This window comes from Periplaneta americana, chromosome 3, assembly GCF_040183065.1.
Source record: "Periplaneta americana isolate PAMFEO1 chromosome 3, P.americana_PAMFEO1_priV1, whole genome shotgun sequence".
Classification (NCBI taxonomy): domain Eukaryota; kingdom Metazoa; phylum Arthropoda; class Insecta; order Blattodea; family Blattidae; genus Periplaneta; species Periplaneta americana.
The window spans coordinates 153,002,941-153,023,988 of NC_091119.1; the positions used below are offsets into that span (position 1 = coordinate 153,002,941).

The 21,048-nt window shown below is 33.1% G+C and overlaps 1 protein-coding gene across 49 annotated transcripts in view; it reads right to left on the bottom strand.

Annotated features, from left to right (window-relative positions):
* Dscam1 (Down syndrome cell adhesion molecule 1) overlaps positions 1-21,048 on the bottom strand; it is a 480,268-nt gene that overhangs the window by 172,830 nt on the left and 286,390 nt on the right. For 23 of the 49 annotated variants that reach the window (XM_069821928.1, XM_069821929.1, XM_069821930.1 and 20 more), the window contains exons 5-6: positions 16,224-16,394; positions 12,042-12,191 (exon numbers count right to left, since the gene is read on the bottom strand). In XM_069821928.1, coding sequence (XP_069678029.1) covers positions 12,042-12,191; positions 16,224-16,394 — 321 coding nt within the window. Of the gene's footprint in view, positions 1-4,356; positions 4,481-5,474; positions 5,599-12,041; positions 12,192-15,276; positions 15,442-15,486; positions 15,626-15,765; positions 15,902-16,011; positions 16,174-16,223; positions 16,395-16,473; positions 16,639-16,743; positions 16,906-18,008; positions 18,148-18,219; positions 18,385-21,048 lie in introns of those variants that run through there. The other 26 variants (XM_069821940.1, XM_069821944.1, XM_069821938.1 and 23 more) reach the window with 17 other exon arrangements.

The window sequence follows — 21,048 nt, forward strand, 5'->3', positions numbered from 1 at the left end:
AATTTGTTAATGTAAGCTACCCACTACTTTTGCGACAGTTTAATCACTAATTCCCTGCATAACAGTTTGAATGTTGGCATTCAGTTCCTTAATAAAATTATGTGAGTGTTTTCCTGACAGACTTTGTTCTTCAGAAATCTACATAAATGAAAATTACAGGATTTAAGTCCGGTGAACAGGTAGGCCCAATCCATCCAAAACTATGAAATCGTTCCTGATACCGATCAGAGATTACTCTACCATGGAAATAGTTACCCAGCAAATCAAGGACAGCATTTTTGCTGTGTGCGGTCTTGCACCACCTTGTTGGAAGCATGCCTCATCCATGTTTACCCCCATGCCTTGCAGAGATGGAACAAAATGGTGTTGCAGAAGCTGTAGCTAATGTACAGTTTTAACTGTACCATCGAAGAAGATATAAGTCCAATAGTTCCAACACAAGACACTTCTGAGGATGCAGAATTCGTGTGGATTCACAGTCGTATACTCCGTTCGTTCATTTTTGTTGTACTGTTTAATGAAGTGGTAGGTGGCAGCAATTGTTACATCCCAATTCCCAGCCTTCAGAAGTTGCACAATACAACAACTATCGATTTAAGTAATGTAGTAGTTTAAATATAGTCATTTAAAAGTGATGTTTCAATTGTAAAGACCTTGTAAGAAATACGAGATTTATCACAGAATGACAAATAGCATAATTTAATTTGTCAAAATGGCGTTTACTGCGATAAATACAGAAATCTGTATGTTGGGACAAGAATACCTTGCGTAGAAAACTTTCACTTTTAAAATATGAAAACTTCTTTCTAGGGATCAGGCAAATTAATTTCAACCACTTAACAAATATATAATATTTTTGAAGATGTATGATCAAATGTTTCGAGTTATTTTCGTCTAAATTTATTTCTGCATTAGACCTACTTATAAAATTCTTGTTCCATAAGGAAAATCTTCTGTTCCAATGTGTAATACTCGTATTATCATAGCAACACAACTGATCAGACTTTCATATGCTTACATACCGACTGTGAATGATTTATAAAAAGACTCCCAATTATTGTCTCAGCCTACAACTGTGGACTGTCACTTAATTTCTGTACAATCACACCAAAAACGTCAGTTATGTTCGATAAAGGCATGCAAATTTCCGTCCACAAATTTTAAGTTCGGATGTCATAATCTTGCAACTGGAGATGCGTGAATTGTGTAAAAAATATGAATAATTAAACATTTTCTGCTCCTCCCAATTCTTGTAAAATTTAAATCAGTGAACCTAATTAATTAATTAAATAATGTTTATTATAATCATGGTCTAGAGTGAAACGAATAAATATAATTTCTTTTTATGATAACAGTGCTGCATTATTCTGTAATACAATATCACACTCGTGATATTTATTTTTCCTTCCTCTGAACTATGTACTGTGTTAAACTGATTTTATTTGTCCCATAAAATTATAATTTCACATATATATAAACGGCATACTGACCTGTAAACTGGGACAGGAAATCCCTGTGCTGGACAGAGCAATGCATAGCCCAGGTATGACTTAGCTTCAAGGCCTTGTAATCTATCCACTGATGGGAATTTAGGAACTGAACTTCCAACAGGCTCTAAGAATTGAAATTGAAATGCCTAGTGAAGTATGGGGATGTGCCACTGGATGGCTTACCTGTATGTTGGGACAGGGAAGCCTTGTACAGGGCAGAGCATGGGAAAGCTCTGATTCAACTTGGTTTCAATTCCTTGAATTTTATCCGTAGAAGGAAATTTTGGAACCGAACTTCCAACAGGTTCTATAACATGAAACGAACAATGAAATTTGGCTTGTAAAGTGCAAGGAGCTTACCTGTATGAAGGAACAGGAAAGCCCTGAGCAGGGCACAGCAATGTGAGGTTTCGACCTCTCATAACTTGGAAACCTCGGACATTGTCCATAGTTGGAAATTTTGGTATGGAACTGCCTACTGGCTCTACGAAATCAAAGACACGCCTTTTAGAACAGTAATACTGCCTCACCTGAACACTGGAACAGGGAATCCCTGAGCAGGACAGAGTAATGTTGAACTCTGATTCACTTTTGCTTCAAAGCCTCGACTTTTGTCGATGGTGGGAAATTTTGGAGCAGAACTGCCCACTGGTTCTGATGGGGAAACAAGGTAAGAATTAATTTCAAAATTCTTTTTCAATTTAACATATTTAAATCCTCTTGCAAATAGGTTGGAAGACAAATGCGAATGTGAGGATTGTTTTTTTATGGATTTATAAACAGGCATAATAATTAATCGCCTAGTATTCATAGTAGGATTATTCTCGTTAAACTGAAGATACATCACTATTGCTTTTCCATACAGAACAAATACAGTACTGATACTTGAAAACGTAAGAATTTAGTATTATGATATTTATGATAGTGACGAAATTCTATATGGGTTGAATATTCAAAATCTCAGTGTCTGAAATATTATGAAGCTGAATATTCGTTGATTACAGAAAGACAAGGAATTAATTTCCTAAACAATGGAGCTTCGATTATTTATTGTCATTTCTATTAACCGTCATTCACTATTTACACCATTAAGTTCGATGTCATTCACTATTTACACCATTAAGTTCGATAATTGTCGAAATTACAGTAATAGCGTTTTCTTACCACATCATATAGCTACTGATACATTTATCCTGGGTGACTAACATTTGCATACACCCGAGTATTTCCTAATGTTGTGAATCTCGCAACTAGGTCTGGACTTCAGGGTCAACAAAATTTATTTACTGACAAGTTGAATTCTAACTATCAGTGGTGTTTGTTGATTGTTTACAGCAAAAGTGATGGTTTTATTTTACGCAAAATGGCTCCCTTTCTCCGCAAAGAAAAGAAATGTTATGATTGTAAGAAAACAGAAAAGGAATTTAGAGGTGTTACTTCATCAGAAATGAAATGAAATATTATAAGCATTTCTGAGGCAGGAAAACAAATTGTGGACATAACCCGTGTGTACAAAAATTCCACACACAATAATTATAACAATCACTGACGAAAAAGAAAATTAATAGAAATAAAAACTTGGCAGAATTAGCAGTCGGAAATTAAAGTTATGAAAGCTCCGGATCATATTATTGTGAAAAGTATTTAACCATCGAAACACGAGATTCAGTAGTTATTTACCGGTATAGCATTGGTAAATTTTTATTTTGAAGTTCTACCACAAAATAAATGTAATGAATTACATTCTTAATTAAATTAAATCAATAAAAATCAATCTGTTAGTACTTCTTGTAATAGGCTACTTAATTTTGTAGAACTGGCTTGATCAATTGGTAGAGCAACTGACTACGGACTGGGAACTTCTGTATTCAATCCTAGATGATGGCTGAAATTTTCTCATTGCCAAAATTTCCAAAACTACTCTGGGGTCCACACAGCCTCCTGTTAAATTGAGTGCTGGGTCTCTCTCGGAGTAATGGCAGTCAAACATAATACCAACCACAATATCTCATTGTACTGCCAAGATAATGAAAGCATGGAGCTCTACCCCATGTTCCCCACACGCTTCCATGGCATCTAATAGGAATATCTTTACTTTACATAGTTCTGCAAGTTATAAACTAAAAGCTGTTTACACATGGCTAGGTTTTATTTTTAGAATGAATTGTCGCTATAAGATGGGTTTAAATGATTTTATTGTTGTCGCTTTGATAACTACTGTTGCAGTTCTGTGGAATGAATTAATGACGACAATAATTGAAGTTCCACTGTAGTTTAATTTTGTGCCTGTATTTTAATAATCCTAAGTATGAGAATATTCTTGATTAGAAAACGAAGAGGTTATATTAATGAGCAAAAAAGGTAATGTACCTCCAAAAGCAGGGGTGCAAATATTTTAGACTAAGCCCCTGTAAATGATATTATTTAAGGCTAAGCCCCTGTGAATAATAATATTTAAGACTAAGTACCTGTGAATTATATTATTTTAAACTTCAAATATCCCGTTATTCATGTGCATGTTAAGTCTCATTACATTTGAAATAAAAACTATCCCATAATTAATCATGATTTTCGGTATGCAGATATGGGACATCTAACTTAATAACAGCACTTTTTAAAGTTATGTGTTATTCATAAATAATTTTATTGAATATTAATGAAAGTATTAAAAACAAAATAAATGTGTGAATGAATGGCTTGCTACCACACTTGTTAACTATGAGTACTATGACATACTTTAATCAAGTGATGAGACTTAAATTCAAAGATATTTCTATGCGGGTACTTCCAGAGTAGGCCAACGAATTTACCAAATTTTAATGAAAATTCATCCAGTACATTCGGCCATGGCCAGTTCTGTACCTACCGATATGCAGGAACAGGGAACCCTTGTGCAGGACAAAGCAGAGTAAAGCTGTATCCAAATTGTGTCTCAATGGTACGACTCTTATCTCCTGTAGGAAACTTTGGTCTGGAACTCCCCACCGGCTCTGTGAGACACATAGTTACGTGTCTAGTACTAACTAGGGATATAGTCCTACAGTGTGAAGCTGATAGAAGTTTAAGTACCGGTACTATCCAATGCGAAAGAAGTTCAGAATTGGTATAATAACCTAAAAGTTGCTATTATATAGTATGTAAAACAGATAGTATTTCAGATCGTATTTTCTGGAACATTATCCCAATTTTGAGAATATTAAAAAAAGTATATGAAATACTAAAATGTACAACTGCTATTAAGATAAAAAGCAATCAAAAAAACAATTTCTGAGTTTCTTGCGTCATTAAATCAAGGAGGTTACCGGTATTTATAATAAAGTGAAAATCTTCAAATGGGAAAAAAAAAAAAGAAAACAGTAAGTAAATTTACATGTTGTAAGTTTTAACTATTCAAGTGAAAATACTATTATTACCATAATTCATAATTCATCATTTTAAAAAGATACCTACATATTAATAATGCTTAATTTTGAACGAATTTATTGCAGTACATACTACAATACCGGTATTTACAGAGTATGGCAGGATCCAGAATCTAAATATTATAATTATTAGTCTGTTATTCACATCATTAATTTTTTTTTTCGTTGCAGTGTCTTTCAAAGCATATTAACAAATACACACCATTTCAAAAAAATTCAACAGTAAAACCTCTTTGATTCAAAAACTATCAGAATATATTCTCTATGAAATCCCCATTTGGAAATCTCCCGTTATACAGAATAACAATTCAATTCACCCTAGCCATCCATTTAGCTTCACAAATTCCCCAACTTTTCATGTGAAATCAATGGTCTTTGGTCAATTTATTTAATAGTGCTCTAGGAATCTAATACAACCCATGTAGTCCTTTTATTTCTGTGGTTTAAAAATATAATTTCCGCAGAGCCTGATGCAGATAATACAAAATATAAATCAGACGAATGCAACTCTGTGAGTGAGTAGAAAAAATACAAAGAGTGGACCAACATACAGCTAACATACCTGAACGCTGGGAGTGGGAACCCTTGAGCAGGACAGAACACAACCATCGTTTCACCAATAAGCTTCTCAAAAGCGTTGATCTTGTTGGAAGAAGGAAACTTTGGAGCAGTGCTACCAATTGGTTCTGGTGGGAATGATAAAATATAGCACATTGGTTTCTGCCAAGTTTATTTAAAGCAGAAAACAAAGGAGCAATGTGAGCAAATGCAAATCTCACAATATTATCGTCGTTTGTAAGTCAATACAATTGAAATAAATGTTTCCTTCATGAAATATTCACCACCGCTGCATTTTTATACACATCATCGCTTAGGAATGCAGTAGCATTTTATTTTTATTATATTCAACCAATAGATTAGAATCAGGATGCTCACAGAAGCTTCTCCAAGATACCGTAATGAAAAACTGCGTTCTAACATTATTATTGTAATTTGCAGATGATGAATATGCACATGAGAACTTAAAAGTTGTCGAATTTTGCCATCCAATATAAAAATAGGAGGTAGTAATATCTTTATTTAGCACATGTCTTATAACATCAGACTTAAATACTATATTAAAAAAATTGTGATAGAATTAAAAAAAACTAAACACAAAACCACTAAAAAAAATAACTAAACACAAAACCACAAAAAAAAAAAAAAAGTGTTTACTTGTGAACATTGCAGAAATTAAATTCACTCTCAATGTAAAACTAATTGGTACAATCCACTGAGCTATCTTTAAAATGTAGAATAATGCGGCTGTATTAGAAGTCTATATATCGAAATTATTATTGTAGTTTGCAAATAAGAAATGTGCACATCAAAACTTAGAAGTTGCTGTGAAGTGATGAAAACTGATAACATTTAACAGTGTTATGCAAATTTTCAAAAACTTAAACTAACACACATTAAAGCGATTACATCATCCTCAAGTGTGGATTTCTAAAATCAAGAATTTGATATGCAATCTAAATGTGGTCTTACATCATCTCACTTAATGCCAAAGCAATATTTCGTATGTAATTTTGGATTGGGATAATTTTTAATAGAAATGCTAATGTAGATAAGAAAACAATTATAGATGAAAATGACGATAATGGAAGTAGTGTATCAGATCTTTATGTTTTAAAGGAGACATATCAACCACAGATTCTATTTTAGGCCAATATCATCAGGAACTCAGAAAAGGAATTGAGAGCTATTGTATTAAGAAATTATTGTCATCTGCTAATAAAACAAAATGATAAAGCTTGTATAAATGTATACAACATTTCATTCCTTCGTAGAAGAAGGATCTTATTTGCTTCAACTTTTCTGCTTATTTGAATAAAAAAAATGTAGGTACCTTTTGATATGGTTACTTGGTGAAACATACAGGGCATGTTTTGGTATTTTCATTTAAAATTACACATAAAACATAAATGCAGCAATAATATTATACATACCGGTGCCTAGTATTAAATTATAATTTCTTTAACAAAAGCTATCACATAAAAGAAAGATATTGCGTTGAAACTATACCTACATATTTCAATCATGATGGGAAATGGCCTTGCTGATAAGCAAGACGTCTTATTCTGATATTGACTTATGATATTTAAAAAAGAAAGATTTCGTACAAAAACAAGATTCATATATGTGAGAAAGCATTCCACAATAAATGCTATTTATATTTACAGATAATCTCAAATCACATTGTGGACAGTAAAACAAAGCTACAGTAGTGTAGGTACATTTATGCTAATTACGCTAAAAGCTCTTAATACAGATAAAATAATTTTTCTATTTAGATTACGAATAATTAGTTGTAATATCGAACACAGATCGTCGGAAAAAAAAAGATACAAAAATAAATTCTCAATTAATTGTCGTACCTACTATTAATAATAATGTTTACTGGCTGGTTTTGAAGTCAGACATTGATTATGATTAAAATATAATACTACATATATGAAGTGTAACACAAATGATCTCTGATGTGAGATAACTGAAGTACAACGTCAAAAATTAAATCAGGCTCTTATTTATATACAGTTTTATATTCAGAACTTACATGTGAGAGTTACTTATTATACCTATATATTTTATAAAATATTTGGAAACATAATTTTAAGCTATTGCATTTAAATTAATTATTTTCAACTCTAAATGTTTAAATTTAATAAGCTCATCCTTTGGTAATCAAATCAATGAACATACTTAAGTACGAAGGATTGAACTAAGTCGAACGACCTATTACTAATGTATTTTTGAAATAACATCTGACAACAATGTACACAATCTGCAGCTTCATGTACATGTACTTTCCATCTTCGATGTTAGAATTCTCTTTTCCTCGTCAATTTTTTATAGACTTATATTTGTCATCTACTAAAGTTTATGAGTATAACAAAGTAATCTGTACGTACAAATGCTTATTTGTTGAGAACTGTGAAGGCCGAGTCATACTATAGTGTCATGCACAGACTTGACTTACCTTGCTTGACTAGAGTTAGGGCCAGGTTTGGAAAGTGGAATGTGTTTTTGGAGCAATTTCAAGTAACATAGCCACTGTTGCCACAGAAAAATAACTAGCAACAATAAATTTTGAAATTTTGAAAAGTGCCCATCCGCTTAGCAGGGGTACCCTATCCCAACATTCAGGCAACATTTTCAAAGCTGAACATGTCCTGAAGTTTTATTCAGAACATATTCAACCATTATATTAACTTTACACCAAATTATTTGCAACTTCTATTAAATTTATATATAATAATGTTATGTGCTTATACTACATCACTGAGGATCACTAGGAAACATGCGTTTTTTGTAAAAACAATCTTCGAGAAATTAATTAATTTAAAATTATTTGTTTCTTGTTTCTTTGTGTGATCCTAAGTGATACATGCATGGTAATAAAGAGATCTTCCTTCTACAGTTACAATCATTCACTTCATGCGTAATAATATTACTGTTGAAATATAAAACTCCCATTTTATTTTCCTCCAATCCTGAAATGTTTACTAATCAGATGAGATGAGATTCTTCCTTCAAAATAAAAAAAAAGCTAAAACCGTTTCACTACATCCTGGATTCCAGACAAAAACAAAGATGTAACTTGTAAATCTCTCTCTAATGTATCAATTTAATTTTGAATATAATAACAGAGTACCATATCATGCATTTTTTATGCTAATGGTAGGCCTACTCCATAGTACCTTATCTTTGGTACAGTACTTTCTAGTCACTTATAAAGATAATATTACTTTTACATTGCTATAATTATAGTTCTCATTAAAGGTACTATTGTAATCTGTAACTATTGCTTTGCTGAGTATGCTGTAATTTCAAATACGCGATATTTCTTTTTTTATAAATTTAACAACTACAATCTCTTTTAATATTTTCTTCTCTATCTACTGTTCTTAAGGTCAATTTCGAGATTAGATAAGTGAGAACATTTTCCTATTCCAACAAAATTATAGCCCATATTTCAATTGTGTGTATGTCATACATTTCTGCCTATATGAAATATGGTATATCAATTAGCACACCTTAAAAGCTTCTCTGTTATACACAATTATTATTTATTAATTACATATAATGCTAAAGGAGCACCTCTTTATCACCACAATATAATGCTTTGTTATTTCAAATTGTCCTTTTGGTTTTTGTAATTGGCTATTATGTTTGTGTTTTAATACTCACATATTGTTTTTATGTGTAATATAAAAATAAATTTTGGCCAACTTGAAACAACGTGACAATAAACACAATGCCCAAAACAACTAACACTTGATATACTCATAGGGAAAGTTAGCTAAATAGATCTGGGATTAGCAATATTTAAAAAATGCATATTTCGTTAATTCTAGGGTATTAGTGGAGTTTTATGGTTGACTGTTTTTACACTGCAGATGCATTTTTAATCGCACCAAGTAAGTTAACCTCCATCACTTTTAAAAGATGTACTCAATATCTGGAAACGGAATAGCATAAAATGTAAGCCACACAACTGGCATGACTCATTCAGTATTTAGTCCAAGATCCGAATATCATAATACATTACTTACGAATTAGGGGTAATGATTCTCTTCTCTGAGTTTCATATGGTAACAAGTGTAAGGAAGGAGATAGCGAATTGTACAGATATCACACTCTTTTTTAAAAAGGGGACAACCAACAAATCATTAATTTTTACAGTACAAGCAAAAAACTTATTTTAGCCGAATTTCTCTCTTTATTGCAAATGAACCATTCGAGCTATCAAAATTACATAATACAAAATAACGACTATTCTTAGTTGCAACAATGACATCTTTCAGATTTTAAAGTTTACTAATAGTTTTTAGTACATCTAATTTTTTTTTTTAGAAAAATCACTTGGACTCTTTTTACATAACAGAGGCGATATGTTAATGATATAGGCCTACTGACTCCACTCTTCAGTAGCTATTTCATGCAGGACATCGCAACCGTGTTCAACTTAAATATTAGAAATGAATAAGATAGACTGGAAACATTTTATAAGATACTGGTACAAGGCAATCGTCTAAAAGGAGTTGCCAGTTCGGAATTTTAAATTAAAATAAAGTGTAGTAAAATTGTTTATGTTTACAGAATTTGTGTGCAATTTATTGGTTAACAGCACACTACTTCACAACAATGGGGCAGTAGATAGACTAAACATAAAAAGAAACATCATGTATGTACTTTTTCCTTACAAATTATTACGATTAACTTCTTTTTAGATATATTAGTGTTCCTTTCAATATAAAGTTTGATTAGTGGTAATGTTTACAGAAATCATTTCATGAAAACGGATATTATCACCAAAATTTAAATAATCAAAGTAATATTAAATAAACTCATATTGAATTGAAGTGCCTTAATATTTCGAAGCTAAATTTTTAAAACCTCAATGATATGTATCATCTGATGACCTATGTTAATATCATCAGAAGTACGTAACAGAGAAAATTTAAAATAACAAGTTAGTTTTAAAGCCCTTAAAACTGTTGATTTTGCTAAGAAAATATGAATTTCCTCATACCCTTATTATAATACTCTTCCTTGTACGAAACATTTCCTACTTTTTTAGACAAAAATAGTTTTAAATTTATAATAACGAAGACAAACTATTGTCATTTTTTAATTTATTAACTTAATATAATATTATACATGTTATAATAGTACGAGCAGTGACAAAACTAGACCGGTAATGGCAGAACTCCACTTTTCATCGGATCTCCCTGTACTTCCCAACTGATAACACTAGGCTATAATTGTGCCACATTCTAAATTGATTCTGCCATCATTACTGACATAAAAACTGTTCATATAATTTGTTTCGGCCATTTATAAAATATTTTCTATTATCATTGATCTACTGACTTGAATATTTTCAATCACTCATTTTCAAAATATTCTAATAAAAAGCCATCCAACTGACAACCTTCCTCTGCAAATTTTTCTTAATTCCTCGACTTTTGTTCTCATGCTATTCTATAAGAATTCGTTTCTTACACTTCAAAACTGAACTGACTTGAGTTTTCCATAGTTTCATTGGGAAAAGGGTGTCTTTTAGCAAGAGTACAGAATGAATTTGTCTAATGGATACTAAATATCACTGCAGAAAAATTACGCCTTTAATTGAGACCATTCAATATTGGTGGTTGTTAAGAGAAGTTTCTGGACACGTAAGTAAGTGAAGCTATTTACTTTATATTAGCAGGAAACTGTTTCAAATAAAACTTCACAAAAAATATTTCCAAGAAAATATGGAACTACCAGTCTATAAATCTTTTGTCACATAATAAAATAGAAACTATTTATCCTCAATGAAGATTCCTATTATGTATGCATTGTATTAAACCTATATAGGGAAACTGCACTGCATTAAACCATGCAAAAAATAGGAAACATATAGGTATATTTTTTCTATTTTTTTTTTTTCGCTATTTTACAAATTTTGTCAACAATTAGTTTCGTATATTTTTTCTTAAGTCACAATCAAACAGGATTTCATAAATCACTGACCTGTAACTAAGAACAAAGGAAATGTTCGAATTCTAGTACCAGAATATTTCTTCTAACCTTCTATGTGTAATGACACAATGGAAATAGACGAATCGAAAAAAACTAATGCCATATTTGCCACGTCCTCAACAATGGAAACCATCTACAGAACTACAGTAACTGAACATTTCCCCTTATGGCCAGTATTTAGGAAATTAGTTTCAAGAGTCAGTCTGACACCTGGAGTGCTAATTTAGGATTACTGTCCTTGATGGATTCGATCTAGTTGATTCTAGAAATTCTTAGCACAAGTCTTGTCCTTTTCTTTATAAAAATACATATCGCCAGTAAGCATATTAGAGGATAGTTTTATAAAACATTAGAATATAACAAGATCTATTTTTTAGTAGGTTATTTTATGACGCTTTATCAACAAGATCTAAGTTTTAATGTAGTGGTATTATCAATCTATATCTTAATTTAAATCTGACTTGAGTAAATGTTCCAAGAATCCAAACAATTGTAACCCTGTTGAGTTGATGGGCATTGTGTTTATATCAGTAAAACAAATTAAATCTGTACTCACCAGTGATGACCAACCGACCCTTTGTGGCACTCAGTCTTGTCTCTCCTGTGAGGCGATGCTTTGTTCGACATTGGTAAGATTTGTATCCATCTTCAGGTCCAACATCTCGGATATGTAATTCTCCAGATGGGAGTACCAAATATTTTCCATCTGTGAACATACAAAACTATTGTAGTCCTACTTTCTGCTTAAAAAATTGCTGAGTACTATTCTCGCATTGTCTGCTAATGTTTCACTCTTTTACCACTATATTCAAGTTTGTTTTAAAAAATGTACAAAAGCTATTGTACCAGTGCACCTTTCACTTAGCCTGTTTCTATCATTTCTCATTTATTACATTATTATTCAATGGGGTACGTTGTATATTAGAATTTCTTAGCTTTTTTTTCCATCCTTTAAAACACTAAAATTGGACAATAACAGGTCGTAAGAAAGAAAAAAACGTATTATAAATATTACACATTTCGAGAACAATTTCAATATTATTTTAATACCGGTATTTATAAAGTCAATAGACAGAGATCGCAACTCGCTGTTGATATGCTATTAAAGCATGAGAATAATTTGCTGTTAGTTCACTCAATCAAAATAATAATTAATTGCAGCAGTCATTGTTTTTATGCAATGTAGATAAATACCGGCACTGAAATGTTTCAAATGGTTTAAATTAGAGATGATAACAATAGCAAATAAATTAATTTGTAATTCTAATTAAGAACCAATTCCTTCAGACTTTGCTTTAATTAAACAATTGCACATCTCAACATAGGTATCTATAAAAAAAGAGTGTACTACCAATTGAGACATTTTTATTGATACATAATTAATAATTTGGAGACTCAGAAAGCATCTTATATTTATTTCAAGGGGTGATGTAAATTCTTTTCACGTGAGACATTACCTTCCTTTTTTTTGTCGTATATACACTTGTAAAATACTGCACATAATTAATACCATTATATTATTTTAGGATTGAAAGAGAGAGACTCAAAAGATGTTTAAAAACTTCTCTGGAACTACTAAATGTCTTAAAATGTGCGAAACGAATTTAAGTAATATTATGCAGTAACTTGAAATTGTCGCAGAAAATTATTTGCTTTATAGTATAAAAAAGTGAGATGTTTAAAATACAAAATAAAAATGAGTTACGTATAAATGATGATGATGATGATGATGATAATGATAATAATAATAATAATAATAATAATAATAATAATAATAATAGTATAAATTGAATGACGAATGCGTGATATTACTTTTAATTTTAAATTGAACTTAAAATTACACTAACATACTGTAACATTTCAATATAGAGACCAATATTTAACGCTTTATTCGTGAAATTTACGAGTCACATACAAGATAATCAATTTAATTCACTACACAGTGCCATGAACTTATTCAATTACATGCATCATTTGTTGATAAAAAATTATGCTGCCGAGACATTCTATGTTCTTCAGTCAATTAACCTATCAGTACTATTATTAAATGATTTATGGGCTGCATGTCTAACAGACACATAACAAGACTTTTAACCTCTATTGTATGATGAGTCATACTAATGAGAAGTGATAGAAGCTCTGAATATCATAAACGTTTCAATTTGCTTTCCTTCCACAAGTGCACTGATTCACTTATTTTAAAACTAAATAATGTACCATATGTAAAACAGTTAAACACAGATACTGACATCAGGTTCATGACAGTATAACAGTCTAAGAGAAATGTCAAACAAGTAAGAATGACACGTAATGAATAATTAAAACATCTGGTGACTGAAAACATTAGCAAACAAATCAGACCTGAGCACTCACAGCATTATATTTACAACATGCAGAACAGATCAAAGAGTTCGGCTTAAAGTTATAAACTTGCCAGAAATGACTGCTAATATAATCAAATATATTTCTTTAGAACATTCATGCATTAAGTTTTATTAATCTTGAAATTATTCGATTTTAAGATTTAATCATATTTACAAGTTTATTTATATTTATATGAGTTAAATTATATTCTAATTATAGTAAAGCATGCATTATATGAAAGTGATTAAGTAACAATTGGTCATTTATTAATTCTACACACACATGAAGAGTTCATAAAGCCTGTGGAAGCAATTCAAATTATGTCCATTAAGTACAGGTACTTATTATCCACAAGCTGTGTATAGATGGACACAGTTTTGTGGAAAACTTCCAAAGCCTTCTTGCAACTCCACCACAAAATAATAAGAAACTGCAGTCTGTGAATTTATGGTTGTAATTAATAAATGTATTTAGTTGAAACAGCGGATTATGGTTAATGAAATCTAACAACACGTCCTAATGGTTTCCTGTAAGGATAACAAACATTCCCAGAAATTCTACGAAGATAAGAAAAAAATACCAAAAAAAAAAAATAAATACGATGATACACATGTGATGTGTTTGCTACTAAAAAAAAGTTGATCTTAAAATAACAACTATGTAACTTAAAAAGTCCTAGAAATGTTAGGATTTTTTTAAAGACCAAAAGCATATTATAATATAAATAAGAAATAACAGTTACCAGTAAATATGGAAATGATTATTACTTTCGGTTACGAAAAAATATTGTAAAAAACATTTCTTATTCATTGATAATTTTTAAATTAAAAAGGGAGGTGCACCATTAGAGCGTCAGCTTTCCACACTGGTAACCCGGGACCACTGGAATTTGTGGCAGACAAAGATGGTGTTTGGTGGTAGGTTTTTGCGGGTACTCCCGTTTCTCCTTCTGGCATTGTTCCATAAATCATTCATCATCATGCGATGCTAAGTAGTTCACATCCTATGGTGCACTAAGGACAACGTCTTCATGGTGGCTAAAAGAACTAAAGCTTTGGCTCATCGCCCATTACATGGGGATGCTTGGGTGAATGATGCAAGTCAAGTGTCCGCCATTAGTTAAAAAAGAAATTAAAAAGGGCGAGCATTTTTCCCAAGAATTATTATGGTTCTTCATGGTAGCAATTTTATTAATTCCAAACTTAGAAATCATTTATTTATAAAATTTATTATTTTAGACAATATTATAAAAATGCTTTTGTGTCTGTTAATTGAACCGAAGAAATTCACAGATTGCAAATATTCTAAATAAGAACAAATTGCTGCAGGGAGATGACAATGGTTCATGAAGAACAAAACATCTTCAAAATGGAATGAGGTGATCAACATCTGCCATACATATCCTGCAAAAAAATAAGACCATGTACCATAATGGCTGCCATCCAGGAAGATCTCCTTGTGTTCATTCTCCAACCATGATGATACAAACACGTAATCAGCTACAAAACTTGGAATGTGACATTTAATAATGGCTGTGTTTCCTCGTAGCACATGCTCATCCATTACGTTCACCTCATATCGCTGTGTCACCACTGTAAGAAATTAACAATCAATCAATAAAAGAACAAAATGTTTACCATAATCGGCAGGTGGAAGATAGCGATTCCCTTGAGTGTCTTCCCAACCGATTATCTCCACGTGGTCAGATACAAATGATGGCACGTTGCACTTGAAGACTGCTGCATTACCCTTTATCACAAACACATCATACACCTGGGCCTCATAATACTGGTTCACCACTGCAACAACACGTTACACCTCATTAAAGTCGTCAACAATATTGCTTTCTGTTGCCCTTCACCTGTAAGTAAAGATCTTGTTAGTACTGAAAGGGAAAGATCAACATATGGTATTACCATAATTGGTGTCAGATGTTGGAGTCGCAGAGAATGAGCCATCGTCTGTGATCCACTCAACGACTTGCACAAAATCTGCGACGAAGCTCGGAATCAAACATTTCAGAGTAGCTGTGTTTCCCCGGAGAACAAATTCATCTATGACCCGGCTCTGGTAGAACTGGTGAACCACTGTAGAATCACAAGTATAAACTGTCACTGCTTCTTGCAGGCACTGTGCGGAATATGGGGCAAAGGATTCATTACCGTAGTCGGAGCCTGGGAGATAAGTGTTGCCTGCACTGTCCAGCCACATCTCCACAACTACAAAGTCGGCGACGAAGCTCGGGACCTCGCACTTCATGACAGCGCTGTTCCCTCGAATCACGTACTCGTTGTCTGCTTCCGCTTCGTACGACTGTGACACAACTGAAATTTGACGGAATGGCTTCGGTATCAGTTACAGCATGGATCATTACCATAATTGCCAGATGTTGTGGAGTAAGTATGGATCTCCCCGTCGTCTGCAACCCACGACTCAACAGAGACGAAATCTGCCACGAAACTTGGAATCTTGCATTTCATCACCGCACTGTTGCCACGTATCACATATTCATTCTCAGCTTCCGTGACATAGTACTGAGCTACCACTGGAAAAACAATGTCAAAACGATGGTGATGGAAAGGAAGAGAAGTGGATGGGGCATTAGCATAGTTGTGCGAGCGTACCATAGTTGTCAGAAGATGGCATATGCACCTCGCCATCATCGGCTATCCATGCCTCAACTCGAACGAAGTCGGCGACAAATGAAGGAATACTGCATTTTAGCACGGCCGTGTTGCCACGAATAACGTACTCTGTTAGAATCTCTGCTTCGTAAAACTGATTCACAACTGTGGAGTAAACAGACTCAAAAATCAACTACAAGAAATAGACACAACCGTTCCTGAAAAGAAAGAAGCAACAGATCAGGGGGCACAACGAGGTTATTACTTTACCATAATCTGCTGATGGTAGGTACACAGTTCCCTCGCTGCCCACCCATGATTCCACTTTCACAAAGTCGGCCACAAATGATGGAATGTTACACTTGAGGACAGCAGTATTCCCACGTATCACATACTCCGAGACCACTTCTGCTTCATAGTACTGGTTAACAACTGAGGAAGTGTGAGAGTATCAGTTACCAACACGATAACAATGACGTCACAGGGCTGGCCAGAGCAATTGGTTTTGGTGGAAGTTTCAATATAAATACATACCGGTATGAAAATGACAAGACTTAATTTCTCACATTATAAAAAATATTATATTTTTAAAATTTCACTATGTTCGTTTCTAAACCAATGTTTACATTCTTATAGGAAAATCTTGTACATTTTGGAAAAAAAGATTTGGGTGTTACATCATGTATTTGAACTTAATATTTTCTACATATCAGAACTTCTTACAGGTTCCACAATGAGGATAATATAGCACCAAATCTGATAAGTCGCCTATTCTGTTGGGTTCGTTATACCTAAGTAATAATCCGTGGCACTACAGCCCTTGAAGGGCCTAGACCAACCAGCCAGCTGCTGGCCTCACACCCACATGCCGAAGCACAGGTGAACGATCATCCAACCAGAATGGATGTATCGTGTGGTTAGCATGATGATCTCCACAGCTGTTATAGCTGACTTTCGCAACTGGATTTTACTACTTATCGTAGCTCCCCAAGTGCATCACGATGCTAGGTGGGCACCAATCACATACAATGGCTGAAATTTCATGATAAAATTTCTTCACCCATGAGAACTCATACCAGCACACATTCCGTAATGCGAGTCCTAGGTAGGATGCCTTAGACCACGACGTCACGGCGTGAGATCATTATACCTAACTAATCCAACTGGATTAGCAAGAGATAACGGAATGATTCATCAACTTTGGTGAAGGAATCTGTGAGTATTTCCTACATATTGCATATATTAAGCCCAAACACACGGGGTAACACCATAAAATTTTCTTCTAAACAAAATCGCCAAGAAAGCCTAAAAATTCATTACTTTGGCGCTTTGTTTCAGCCCTTTTTCTCAATATAGTTTTACAATAATTTTATTTAAAAGTGAAATAAACTATGTTGAGACAGAAGATATTAACTGAGTGGAAAAAATATGTAGTAAATTGAAACTTTCTCCTATTCGGTTTTGCTCCAACCATCCCCATGTGAGGCGGGCACACCTGGAGGCTGAAAGCAATTAAGGATGGGGGAACACATTACCCTGATTGGAGGATGCACCAGTCCCTGCGTACAAGTTGCCTGAATCATCCTGCCATGACACCACGCTCACAAAATCAGCAACAAATGATGGAATACTGCACTTGATGACTGCAGAGTTGCCCCGAATCACATACTCATTGTTCACCTCCGTCTGGTAAAACTGCTGTACAACTGGAATACAGAGACAGGTTATATCTGTGCGGTGAATTACCATAGTCGGAAGTCGAAGGATAGAAATCATCTCCTTGATCCGTGTGCCAAGAAACAACACTAACAAAGTCTGCTACAAATGATGGCACTTGGCACTTGAGAACAGCAGAATTACCGCGGATGGCGTACTCCTTGTTCACATCGGTGTCATAGAACTGCTGCACCACTGCAACCAATCACAACATTGCCACTATTTCTGTTTGAAAATGGACTCCCACTCACTCTTTGAAGATAATCGTGTCAAATTATCATGAATCATAGTCTGGGTTTATTATAAAATGAAGAGGATAATGAAACTTGAATGACAAATTTCTTGACAATGTTGGAAGGTTTTAATAATCAAAGATCAATTATACGTTTTATTCAATCAGTGATGAATAACTATGTAAGACAGAAACGATTCCTCAAATGAGAGCAACACGTTTATCATAAATCATAGTCTGGGTTTATCATAAAATGAAGAGGATAATGAAAATTGAATGACAAATTTCTTGGCAGTGTTGGAAGGTTTTAATAATCAAAGATCAATTATACGTTTTATTCAATCAGTGATGAATAACTATCTAAGACAGAAACGATTCCTCAAATGAGAGCAACACGTTTATCATAAATCATGGTCTGGGTTTATCATAAAATAAAGAGAATAATGAAAATTGAATGACAAATTTCTTGGCAGTGTTGGAAGGTTTTAATAATCAAAGATCAATTATACATTTTATTCAATCAGTGATGGATAACTATCTAAGACAGATAGGATTCCTCAAATGAGAGAAACACGTTCATCATAAACCCTAGTCCGGGTTTATTATAAAATGAAGAGGATAATGAAAATTAAATGACAAATTTCTTGACAATAGGTTTTAATAATCAAAGATCAATAAATTATACATTTGATTCAATCAGTGATGGATAACTATCTAAGACAGATACGATTCCTCAAATGAGAGAAACACGTTCATCATAAACCATAGTCTGGGTTTATTATAAAATGAAGAGGATAATGAAAATTAAATGACAAATTTCTTGACAATAGGTTTTAATAATCAATGATCAATTATACATTTTATTCAATCAGTGATGGATAACCATCTAAGACAGATATGATTCCTCAAATGAGAAGAGGATAATGAAAATTAAATAACAAATTTCTTGACAACAGGTTTTAATAACCAAAGATCAATTATACGTTTTATTCGATCAGTGATGGATAAATATCTAAGACAGAAACAATTCCTCAAATGAGAGCAACAGAACAAATTACGGGAATTCAGTTAGTCACAATATCACTTAATACAGAGACGCATATTTGATTATGGTTCTTTACTGATCTTTGCCTAACCTATTTTTAAATTAACCCATTTTCGAGAAGAAGCTTGAAACGAAATATAATTTACAACATTAAATAGTTATAGGGGAACAACTTAGTAAACTCTGTTGGTCTGTGCATGCATCAGTCTTAAAGAGCGACACAATATAGGCTACTATTCACTTTCTCCTTCCTAAGTGTCAGCTAATAACGGAAGAAGGCGTTACTTACGTAGACTTTCAATGAACCAGAATAGTTTTGCATTTTTTATACTTGATAATAACTAAAAAAGTAGTAGTCAGATTCTAATAAGGAAAAAACATGTTGAAGAGTATTATTTTCAGATTTTTAAGATGTTTGAGTCACCACAATATAACAAATGTAAGACTTCTTAATTGAGGTTTGTTTTATACTAGTGTAGTGTGGAAAAATATGTTTTGAAAACTCGATCAGCGATAAACTTATTTTCTTGAAGAGATAAGTGGGTAGTTGCAGAAAATGTAAAAATATGTCGTGTTCGGATTAATTTGCACGCTACTGTAGATTCTACCTTACTTTATGTTGAAAAAAACCCTATCTTAATAGAATGAGTCAACAAGATGTCATCACTTGTTAAGTTTATATCTGACTGCTTATGGTCTGGGTACATAAACATTTATCTTCAAAACCCAACCATGCTTTAAAAATAAGCATTTATTGTTTTGATTGGTTTCATTTACTTATAGGGGCAGACTAAAATGTTTAATCAGTTATCTCCAATCTTTTCAATTGGATTTTTGTAACAGAAATTGGGTCCCACACTTAACGTAAAGGAACGTTTGTGTCATTGTGTCGCTGTTGCCGCCTTTTCACAGAATACGGAAAAGACAAGTGGAAGAAATGTGTTGAGCAAGTTAAAAATAACGAAGAACAATATTTTTTTAGTGCTAATGTAATGGACAGTGAAACTGGCAGAATAATAATTTCGTTAGAAGAATGTTTAACCAATAGCACTGATGCATCAGATGACTTGTCAATCAGTAGCGACAATGGTTCAGATTAATGGAGGGAAACTCCGACTCTGCCTCCAGTGCAGCGGTTAGATTTGGTAACCTCCCATAGCGGAGTTTTGCCAGTTTTTAACCTATAGTTGTCAATATCTAATCTTACATAATCCATATTTATTACAGTAAAATATTTATTCACTTTGCCCAAGATAAAAGTTAAAGACTAAACTATGATGACAGTCTTCGAAACCAAAATCCCTGCAGCATCATTGCTGACTAATCCTTTAAACTTTACAGATTCTGCATATGTCCACTTCATTATGCCATCTTTGGAAACTTCATGATTTGAAAAGAAAATGAGCTGCACTGCAAAAGGAAGAAATTAAAGAACAGATGGCGGAAGATTGACAACTGTTGGATAGGATCTAATGACATAATCAGAATACGAAAAAAAGTTCCTACAAAGTTGTAGAGCTGAGATTCTTCAGCTTGTTGGCACCTGGAAGCCGAGTTTCCTGTTTTAACAGTAACGCATTGA